The sequence below is a fragment of the Ciconia boyciana genome, chromosome 3 (assembly GCF_034638445.1).
Source record: "Ciconia boyciana chromosome 3, ASM3463844v1, whole genome shotgun sequence".
Lineage (NCBI taxonomy): Eukaryota > Metazoa > Chordata > Aves > Ciconiiformes > Ciconiidae > Ciconia > Ciconia boyciana.
The window spans coordinates 6,906,514-6,917,982 of record NC_132936.1 but is presented as its reverse complement, the minus strand read 5'-3'; the positions used below and the strand labels follow the sequence as shown (position 1 = coordinate 6,917,982).

Genomic DNA, 11,469 nt, shown 5'->3' with positions numbered 1-11,469 from the left:
GCTACCGCTACCCCTCACCCCCTCCCCGCCCGCCGCCGCCGCCGCCGCCGCCGCCGCCGCCCACGCTGGTAACCGAGACCCGGCGCGAAGCAGCGGGAGGTGAGGGGCGTGGCCAGGAGACAGAGGAGGCGGGGCTGGTTTGCTCTTCGCATTCTTATTGGTGGCTCCCGCCTGCTCGTTTGGGCGGGAGAGTTTGCTGATTGGGTTGCGGCGTCCCCTCATCCCTCCCGCCTCATCCTCCACCTTCGCCTCAGCGGCGCGGGCAGACGAGAGGTGCGGGGCGCTTGCTGAGGAGCCGGCGGCGCGGTCCTCGGTCGCGACGACAGGGGAGGAGGGCAGGGAGGCGAAGGACGAGCGAGCCGCAGCAGGTAAGGGTAGAGCCGCTGCCGCGAAGGGCTCCTTCCCCGGCAGGGCCGCCCGGTTGCAGTCCTGCCCCGCCGACCTGGCGCCGTGCGCCCGCCGTGGCGGGGTTATGTAACCGCCCCGCTGGCTCTCCCTGCGGCGTCCGCGGTCCTGCCCCCTCCCCGGGCCTTGCTTTTACCTCGCGGCTCCTTTCACCGGTGGCTTTTCAGGCGCGGGGGGCTGCGGGGCGGGCTGCGGGGCGAGCCCAGGGCTTCCCCGCGGGCGCCCGCCCTCCGGCGGGCTTCGGTGCCCGCCGTGCAGCCCCGCGCGGGCAGCTGGAAATGGCCGGTGGGCGGAGGTGGAGGCGTGCGGTGAGGGAGAACGTCGTGGCGGCTCGTCCTCCGGGGCAGGTGGTTCGTCCGCTGGGGGTGGAGGGGAGCTTGGTGAGATGAAGGAGTATCCCACGCGTGTGGGGCAGGCAGAGGGGAGGTGGGTGGAGGAGGAGGTGGGAAGGGGCGTTTTGCAGCCGTGCGGGATGCGCTGGGTGTCGGCTCAAAGCAGGTGGACGTTTGCAGTGATGCAGACCTGTCCCAGCTACTCGTACAACTTGGGGCTGGTGTGCAGGAATGCAGTGAAGCCCGTATCCCTGAGGGAGACTCTTCTTGGGCTGCTTTAGAGTTAGCTGCAGCATCCCACACCGATGTTATTTGATGCCACTCTCCAAAGTTGTTGGTTGGTTTATTTCCCCACCTCTCCTAGATTCTTTTGTATCTCTTTAAAATATTGTGGTCTGTTTACTGCTTGAGTTTGGAGTTTAATCTAGTTTCCTAAAAGGAAAATCTATGATAGGTTTATACAGATGAAAGAAATCATACAAATGAGAATTGCAGTTTAACCAGGGGTTATGCTTTAAGTGAGCTTCTGTGTCAGGCTTTCAAGTTCTGCACTTACCAATTGGTTTGCTCTTTGTTATTTACCTAGTTAGAATGGTTACTCTGTAGAAAAGGAAAACTCTTTTTCTATGAAAATACATGATTACTCTAAAGAAACTCTGCTGCATTTATTCTTGCAGTAAAACTAAATTGTATGGTTATACATCATTCCTGAACAGATGGAAGTCTGACTACTGTGAGAATATAAAACAATCAGAACAACTACAAACACATCACAGTAAACAAGGACAGAAGATTTTCTGTAGATTATCAACTTTGTTAACTAGTAACTGATACTTTTCTTTTTTAACAGCAGGAACTGTCCCATTCTCCTTGAACTTCTGAGAAGGAGTTGTCAGCTATGTGATCTACTTTGTCCTCTTCCAAATATTGTAGTGTGTATTCAGATTCAGTGGCTTGGTTTGTCATTGTTTGTATTGAAAATGTTTGTCATTGCATTGGTGTCCTTAATGTTTTTTAAGTTATAAATTACTTGTGTGTACCAGCAGAAAACGCTTTTCAAGGAAACTTTGAAATTTTATTCCAAGTCTTGAGTATCTTCTAGGAGTTACACACTGTGAACAGCTCCTGTTGCATGTGGTTCTGACATACATGGTTTTTTCCTTTTTTTCATCCCAACAGGCAAAGGGAAAGTAGGTCTTGGTAAGAACTGGGGTATAGTTGTGAATTTTATGTTACCAGCTAGAGGGCTATTAAATGAGTGTTCCACTGACCCCTGTGTGAGGTGACAGATCTGGCTGAAGGCCAACAACGTTGTAATACTGCATGCCCCTTATAAAACTGGCTCACTTTAAATAGAGTAGCATAGAGGCCAAGTGAAGGTAATCAGAAGGCTTGTTCTGGTTTCTTTGGGTTTGGGGAAGGTTTTTTGTTCTTTGAATACCTTAACGTTACCATGGTAACTTTAGTGGTTGACTAATCATAGTCCAGCTTCTTGACCTTAAGAATAGCACATAAAATCTTCACGCCTGGCATTGGTTGCTCAAAGTATCATCTTCCTATTGTGGAATGGGGCTGGAGTCTTTGCTTAGTAGGGTTGAACACCAGTGTCTGCTGGCTTGTTTTCTCCAGGGCTAGAGACATAGATTTGCTTAGCAAGCCAATGCCAACTGAGTTCCTTTACGGGTCATAGGATACATCCCTGGCATGGGAGGCACAGCTGAGCCTTCTGAGCAATATGCAGGTCTTGAACAGCTTGCACTGGCCAGCCCTGCTTTAGATGAATAAAAGTGAATAGTCCCTTTGGATGTTAAAAGCTTCCAAAAATAGTTACAAAGTCTCAGCTAAATTTAATACGGCTAGAATGTCAATGGAAAGGATTAGAACATTTGGGATTTGCACCAGTTAGCATTTAAAAAAAAATAAAATCCTCTTCCTCATATCTGCCACTTCTGTAAGAGGAAATAGTGGAGATTGATGCTATTTTTGTGTGGTGGTAACCAAATTGGAGTTAAAAAATGTGATTGGACTTCACTGTACTGGTAACTTTTATTACTGCAAGGGAAACAGTCACTGTCCAGGTGGGGGATGCAGGGGTGAGGGTTAAGGGAAGGGGTGACTACAGTCTATATTGCTTTTGAGACTGCAACGGTTCATTAATCCTGTCACATGAGGTCCCGCTCTGCTCTTTCTAATTAAGTAAAATGTCTCCATTTAAGTCCATGGGAGCTTTCCATAGTGAAGAATTAGCACCATATAAATAATACTAATCGCCAGTGTTCATTTTGCAGAATGGAATGAAATTTCAGTAGGTTACTACTATGTGAACTTCCCTGTTATACTCATGCCTTCTGCCAAAGTCTTCAGTGTGGGTCCAGTTGACTTCAGCAGGAGTTGTAGCCTTAGGCTAACGCTACAGAAATTGGTGACTCTGCTTTCATTAAGTCAGTGTAACTATTTTAAGTAAAAACTGATTGTTTCAGTAAAATCTTACTCAGTAGGTTTGAATTATGGTAAAACTTGCTGGTTTGGGGTGGGTTTTTTTTCAGTGGGAGTGGAGATGGAATCCCTACACTTTTTCTGGACCCTTCTAGAAAAAAAACCTGCAACTTTTCTTGCTTTGTTTTTTCCCCAAATTTTCTTAATTCCTGTAGATTACAGTTTCCAGGTTTGCATTCAGGACTCAATAATACTTTCAGTTTATAGTGATTATATTTAAAGCTTCTATTTGTAACATTTTGTTTGCTTTATTCTATTTTTAGTCATGTTGTTTGTCATGGCAAGTAGTGTTTAATAAAAAAAAAAGTAAAGTTTCCTAGCAATTTCAAGAGATACGTGCCTGTTTCTTGATGTCCCTCAGGGACTCTTCTTAAAAAACGCTTTAGACAGGAAGATGGTCACCAAGGAAATGCCTTATTAGTTTCCATAAAAACAGTGGATAAATCTGTATGTGCTTGGTGATATATAAGGCATTGGTCCATTCAAACACTTCATGTGCTCATGTTGTCTTCACTCAGCAAAATTTCAGCTCAAGTTCTCTGCTCTGTAGGGGTCTAACATCATAACAAGCTGTACATATTTGCCCTTTCAGTTTTACACTAGAAAAGCAATACTTTTTGATAACAATTTTTCAAATAGAAACCTCACTAAGCTATTGCTATTTGCCAATGAATATAATTTTCTGCTGGTCTCTGTTAATTTTAATTAGAGGTGTACCATGTCTAAAAATAGTGAGGTAGTCGAATGAATGCTTAGCTCCCACCTGGAATCTCTACAGAGCTTTTGGTTACAGTATCTTCAGGGTTGAACACTGGCACTGACCTAATCTGTTCCAGTGGGAGAAGGGTGTTTGCTTCATGTTTTGAACTATCACAAATTACAAGCTCTTGCACCCCTTGACCACAGGAGGAGAAATTTGAAATAACCTACGTCAGCGTAAAGTGATGCAGATTATATATATGAATTGCACAAAAGAAGTGACAAGGAGATTCCACATCGCATCTGGAAGGGTAGTGGCTGCTATGGTTTTCCAAGGGTTAATAGTACTGCACTCTTGCGGTACTCTAGTCTGAGTAATGTGTTTTCTGACTGGAAAGTTTAGGGTCAAAACACCACACTAAATTCAGAAATAGCATAGGAACACAGATTACATATGGGTGAACTTTATTTAAAGGGGATAAATGGATGTGGCAAGGAATCAGCGTTAGCTGGAGGTTACATGAACTTGGGCTCAGGTTTGTTTGTCTCAGTATCTCAGCCTTCTGAAGGGAACAATCCTGCTACGGAGTTTACTAGTGTGGTCCCAGTTAAGATCTTGGTGACTGAATTTAGCATCAATATTGGTGCTGGATGATGCCTTAGTGTTATAGCATTGCCACTTCTTTTGAAATTCTGTATGACAACTTCTGGTATCTTAAGTATTTGAAAAATTTCCTGATTTGGGGAGGGAGAAGCAAAGGCATAACTAAATTTTAACTCTTTACCATTTAAAAGTAAGATGAGTACGGTTTACCCTTATGTAGATGTCTTCTATAGTTTTTTGATAATATGAAAGGGACCATAAGAGGGGGGAATTTAACTTATTTTGTCAGAAGCTGTGGAAAGGAGCTGTAATATAAATGGGAATGTTGATCCAGTGATTGTATTACAGTCACATAAAAGATTACTTTTAATTGTGTTTATTTTATATGGCAGTCCAGTTCATGGATTATACATGATTTAAAATTAATTGTTTTAGGGGATCTGAAATGTAAATTCTTTTGTTCTAGATTAGTAGAAGAATTGAAAAGAGAACACTTTTTGACAGAGGACTGCCTGAAATGGCTAAGTAAATTCAAAGAAGCCACAAAACACCACCACCACACCTGAGCCTTAAGGTGTTTGATGGACGTAATAAAGGATATGTAGCTATGATTTGTTCTATATATGTCTAACACCATAAAAAATGCAGAAAAAAGTAAGAATTCCAGCTTGTGACTGGCTGAAAATAATGTCTGATATGGTGACTTATTATGAAGCTCATGCAGAGCTGTGAAAACTCAGACTATAAGCTCATGAATGCTTTAAGTAAATTAGTTGCCGAAAACAACAATCCTAACCTTTGTTGTTGCCTGTCCATTCCCAAAATGCTTTGCCCACTTTTTTTCTATTTGCTACAACATTTATGCAGCCATGAAATGAATTGGGTCAGTTACCTACCTAATGGAGTTAAACCCAAACTTTTTTCCTTAGGCCTGGTCTTTTCTTCTAACTGAATCAGTTTGTGTGGTTGTGCCATGAATCGGAGCAGGAGATGCTTTCTCCACTACAAAAGGTAGTGTGGGGCATGCCTCTGTGTAGGAAGTGACTGGTGTTGGAAGTGAGAAGCCTGAGGTGCATGGCAGATTATCTTACATCTTTTGGCAGAAGTGCTAGTTTGTCCAGTCAGAGTCTGAACTTGCAGCCCAAGGGCTTGAAGTGTGCTAACAAATGTTGTCGATTCAAGTATGTTTGTCCCCTCTGATTAGCATTGAGCTCAGGCTCATAGGCAGTTTATTTCTCTTGGGGAGCATATATGTCCCTTATTAGTGAGATTTCTATTTTAGTTGTGGTGCTGTGCTTAATATTGTGCAGTACATGGCTGTTGTTTCACAAATTTTACTTTGCTGTACAATAATTCCATACAGATGTTCTTAACTGTGCAGATCCCATCTTAAACTGGGCAGAGGATTTAATAATCAGGGTATTGTAAGTTGACTTGCTGGTGGAGGGAAGACTGATCAGAATTCTGGGTATATCTTAAGTGTAGAAGAGGCGTGTGTGTGTATACACACCCACCTACCACCTACAAGTCTTGAAAAAGAGATGGTCAAAAGGCATGCAAGACAGTGACTTTCTTATGAAGACTTGGTCAATACCCAAGTCCCATTGAGTAAATCTGTCTCAAGAATTGACTGAAAAAAGGAGCAAGCTTTCCTGTTAAAGGAGCTCTAGCAGAGCAAAACTACTGTCACATAATGTAAGAGTGTTTATTAAGTTTTAATCTCAGATGGAACTTTGAAGTCTATATATTATAGAATCACCTGCTATAGTGTATGCTCATTTCCTTATTGCCAACTAAGATGGTTAAAAGCCTGAACGTCATGGTTGTAATTTAAAATCCTCTTTTTATTTTGTTACTTGTCATAGTGGTTTTGCTTAATTCTTAACTTAAAAGCTTCCTTTCCTATCTAGTGCCTTATAATATGTCTCTCCCAGGAGAAAAACATAAACAAAGAACAGTTTAGTGAAGAAAACTGTAGACTTTTCTGACTTCTGTTGATAATATTGAGATTCTTCACTTCTCTGCACACCATAATAGCTTTGGGGAACAGGATGTATGAAATTTGTTAGCTGCCATGAAGTTACTTTTAATACTACTGTCATACTTTACAGTGAAAGTGAAGTTTATTTATTAGACTAAAAAGTACAGCCTAAGAAATCAGCTAATATAATTAGAGATGTGCATGGAAAACAGATCAATGTACTGTATTGCCTCTCTTACTCTACTTTGGCTCTAAGTTCCATTCAGCCAGCAGATTTCTGTTTCGTTGTATCCTAGGACATTCTTGCAGATCTTAAACTTCACTACTACCAGTTCTGTCTAATCTCCCCTCTTCTCACTAGAATGCTTATTGAGTGTTAATTCATAATCCAAATTCCTACAACTTTTGAGTATCAGCTTGTCATCTTTATCCTCTTGAGTCTGTTGTGTAAAGTTGGCTTTGCAACATCCCTCTCTGCTGAGTGGACTCTTCCAGCTTCATGCTTTGCGTGGGAAGAAGGGTTTTACCTGGTGTGACTAGAAAATACTCAGTATCTTCACTGACTGCAAGTAATTTGACTGTTGTGAATGAAATACTTTTGCCAGTGAGTATGAAGTCTGCTCTGCCATGTAAGTTATAGTTTGTAATATACCAGGCTTGAGGTTTATTTTCATAAACCTGAAAGCAATGTATCTAATCTTGACACAGACTAGGCGTGATGGCAAACACACTTAGAGATGATTGCATTTGGAGCAGATGATCTGTTAATATTTTCTGATACATTCTGAATTTAGGTTTCTTCCCCAGTAGTGGCTGCTGTGGGGATTTCCTTATAGTACTTATCTGGGTATGATTATATGGAAATGTACAGTAATATTAGGCTTAAGTGAGTTGGTTCAAATACCAGTGGGAATATTGCTGTGATACTGAGTTCCTATACACTAATGTATACTGTTGAAGTGCTAGCCACCTCCTCTGTCATTTGCTCAGGCTTTTTTTTCATAGTTAGAATTAAATTCCTAGACTGAAATTAGTTGGAGATAGTTGTGCTAATGTCAGACTGAGTTGAGGAAAATACTAGTGTGTATTTGATAGTCTGAAAACCTGTTGTCAGGTTGACACAGTAAAAAAGAGGTAATTGGCCTTAGGCTTTCATGTTACACCTGCTTCCTTACAACACTGCATCCTTGTTTGTTTTAAACCCCTCCCTCATAAATTACATGTATAGAATACAGGGCTAGGGAACTATTCTGGTTTTAGTTATGTAACGTGTTTTAGTACCTGGAAAAGACGGCTAAGATCCTGTGACCTACCAGCTCTCCGCAGATCATTGTATGCACTATGAGTGGTATTGCTGTACAACATTTACCTCTGGACAAGGTCCTGAATTATTCTGGTCTGACCTTGTGGTTCAGACTAGGTGACCTCTGCAGGCCCCTTCCACCCTTAGTTCTGACTAATATTGGCTAATCAATCCGTCTCTGTCACATGATCTGAGTATGGTAAGCGTGGACTCAGTGCTCCAAACTGATACTTTTGAGCATGGCTTTAGTTTGTTTTCTTGAGGACTTCTGTCATTAACCCTGAGACTTCAGCAATAACAATTATTGATGTTTCTATAACATAAGGTTATGGAATGATGTGCTCTGTCATCGGTCAAATGTCATTTCAGAGCTGCAGCAGAAATGAGGTTATATGAAAGGCACAGGTATGGCAAATTAGGTCCGTAATTTAGCTTTGCTTTACTGAGATTACATCTAAATAAGCCCATAGGGTTTAATTTTGGACACTAGTCCTAAATAGTGTATTTGAACTAATATTTACAACTATTTATAGAGAATAGCAAGTACGTAATAGAGCAAGGGCAAATCTGAAACAGATGAGCACTCTGTGTTTATGTAACTCTCTAACTCCTTATGTTATGAAGAGAAAAAGCAGCCAATGATTGCATATTGTTATTGAAAGAAACAAATATAACAGAATTAATTACTCCTCTGCGTAGCTTCTAGTCAGTTTACTGAAGCTCTATAGGGATTACAGGTAGATGTCTACTACACCTGTACTAAGGATTGTCTACACTAGCCATGATAAATACCTGAATTTATACTAGTGAACACACTGATAATTAATTGGACCTTTACTTACTCTGCTTGGCTGGTATGAAGTTTACTCTTGTATCAACAGTAGGAATACTGTTTGATGTATGGGCTTGTTACTTCTGTGTCCTTCAGTGTGTCTTAAAATTGTGTTTCTATGCTGATGGATTTGGGGTAAAGGCTTCAAAGTCAGCAGGATCTTCCTAAAAGGTGGTGAGAATCATCTCTTGAGTCCACTCTTCCATTCACTTTTTAAATTTGCTTCCTAATGTGATTAAGATGCAAACAAAGAAATTGCTAATGGGCATGGAAAAATAGGGTATGTTCTCTCCTTAAACTGTAGAAAAAATTGGCTTTATTCTTTGTAATAGTGATGTCTTAGTTGTACTTTTTTTTGTTGATTCTGTGTTCGTGCTACTTTCCAACAGGGTCTCTGTTTTTCTTTTTTTTCCTTGAGTTGATGCCTGGTATAATTTTCAAAGTTATCTTTCATTTTCTTCTTATCCAGTGCATTATACTTTCTCTCTAAGCCGACTGCAAGCTCAGAAGCACCAGCCTGCCTTCCCAGTAACAAATATAACTCTCTTAAACCCAAATACAACATAGTATTTTCTTTTGGGGCAAGAGGCACTTAAGTAATGCCTTGCTTCTGGTTGCGTTCAGCAGCTTGTGTTGATATGGTTAGGTCTTTTCCATGCTAACAAATGAAACTAAAGCAAAGTCCCTATTTGAGCCTTGGTGAAACTAGTCAGTACCCTGTTTCAGAGGTCAATTGTTGCCTTAAAATAGTGTGAAATATACTTTCTACAAACTAAGCCCCCAAACTAAGAATTTCTGGGTTGTGTATATGGTATTTTTAAAAGTGTAGTGTAACTGTGTCTCTCTTCTCCATGCTGCCAGGGATGAGGGGAGACTCATACTTCTTTGGAATGCGAGGCCTCAGTCACTATGGCTGCATCCCGGAGGACGGAGGACAGTTCTTACTCTACTCTATAAATGGAGACAACGATTTAAAGAGATGTTTTGCAGAGGAAGATTTTCATGAAATAATTGACTTCAACGATCTCCCGAATTCTCTCTTTGCTTGTAATGTTCACCAGTCTGTGTTTGAAGATGAGGACAGTAAGGTACAGTGTCAGTTTCCATATTTTCCATGTAAGAAACACATGCCTTATGTTTGTGTTTATTGCCTTTCAGTGAAACAGATAGTTTAATCTGTCTGGTACAAAGAAACTGGATCACAAATATGAGTTTTCTAAGGTGGCAACAACACTCTGCTGTGATGTTTATTTCAAGAGCTTAAAAGCCTTTTTGTCAACTACAGTGAACAAAAATGTTTTAGTTTTGTTCAGATTTGCAGAATACTGAGATGTGGGTACATGTCCTCATAGCAACCATAGTTGCAGTCATGATGGGGGTGGCAAAGTTAAACATGTGAAAGTTTCTCTCACTTGCTGATCACATACCACTGTGATGGGAGGCTGCCTTTCTTGTATTTTATCTGAAATGCTGTTTTATCTGGAAAATCTAAAATGAATAATAGTGAGAACCAAGACAAGAGGAACTGCGTAAGAATAACTTTAACTCTGCAATTAGTCTGAAACAGAATGGCTGAAAACAATATCCTCTTAAAATTAAAAAAAAAAAAATGAAACTTTTGCAGGAAGTGTTCAGTTCCTGTTTCTCAGCCTAGTAGTATTCCTGATGGAGATGTCAGGAATGTAAAACTGATAGCTTGGGGCTCTATTGTCTGATGAGATTAGTCTAGACTAATTGTTACAGGCACATCTGAGGCTACTTGAGTGCCTTGTCCAGAATTTTCAATTCGGAAACAAGCTGGCAGTGGTAAAGTGGATATTGGCTGGAACTGGTTGATGACGTATCCAGATAAAACTACAGATTCACTGGGGCCAAAGCTGACCAGGATGGACAAAGGGTCTTTAGTGGGGAAGTTACCAGATGAAATGGAAATAAAACAAGCCTTCTGAGGATACAGGCTTCCTGTTAAAGGTACTGAAAATGGTTATCTGTTGAGTCTGCACAAGTGGAATTGTTTGGGTTTAATTTTTTAGACATATTTGTCTTCTGTAATGTCTTGTGTATGTTTGAGTAATACAGATTAGTGCTGTGGTATGAATTTTTCTTTTAAACGAAACATATTATATACAAATAAAAAATTCTACACTCTAAACTGCAATCTTGGAAAACAGTGCACCATTTTATTGTATTTAAGTCTTTTTGCTAATAAGCATCTTGCATCTATGTTGTGCCATTTTGTGAAATTTTATAACCATCTGGTAGCGAACTTCACTAAAGTTGAAGGGGTCTGAAAGTCCAGTTTTAAACGAAGAAAACAGAAGCCTGCCTAGAACTAGAGAATCTCTCTTCATTCTGCAGAGATTCTATCCCCACTTGCTCCTGAGCTTTTCCTTTTGAGAACTGTATTCTAGTATTTAGCTGATGGCTTAGTTAGAAAATGGAATGGGTGATTATGTAAGTATGTGGGATAGCAATCCCCAAAGACTTGCAGGACTTAAGGATGGGTCTTAAGAATAGCAGCTGGGTTGTGGAGGTGGATATTCTGTTCCATGTGCATGTCTGTAAACTGTCTGTCAATGACATGGATTGAACATCTCTGTTTGCAGGTAAGTAGTTACTCCTGTAAGTCTGTATTTAACTAGATGCGATTACCTTCAGATTTCTCATTAAATCCAAGGACCTGGGGAGCTGATTACGATTTTTATTATTCCTGTAGAACATGTACTTGTGTTCCCAGTTGATTAATACCCATAATCCTTTCTATTATTAACTGTTGCTGCAGGATAAGAGCACACATGAATTCAATATAAAACATTG

The 11,469-nt window shown here is 40.7% G+C and overlaps 1 protein-coding gene across 2 annotated transcripts in view; it reads left to right on the top strand.

Annotated features, from left to right (window-relative positions):
• Window positions 1-243: 243 nt before the first annotated feature.
• The window catches only part of RCAN2 (regulator of calcineurin 2), a 91,390-nt gene continuing 80,164 nt past the window's right edge, over window positions 244-11,469 (top strand). The window contains exons 1-2 of one of the 2 annotated variants that reach the window (XM_072858353.1): window positions 244-368; window positions 9,514-9,740. In XM_072858353.1, the coding sequence (XP_072714454.1) occupies window positions 9,516-9,740 (225 nt within the window). In that variant the 5' untranslated portion in view covers window positions 244-368; window positions 9,514-9,515. Of the gene's footprint in view, window positions 369-9,485; window positions 9,741-11,469 lie in introns of those variants that run through there. The other variant, XM_072858352.1, reaches the window with a different exon arrangement.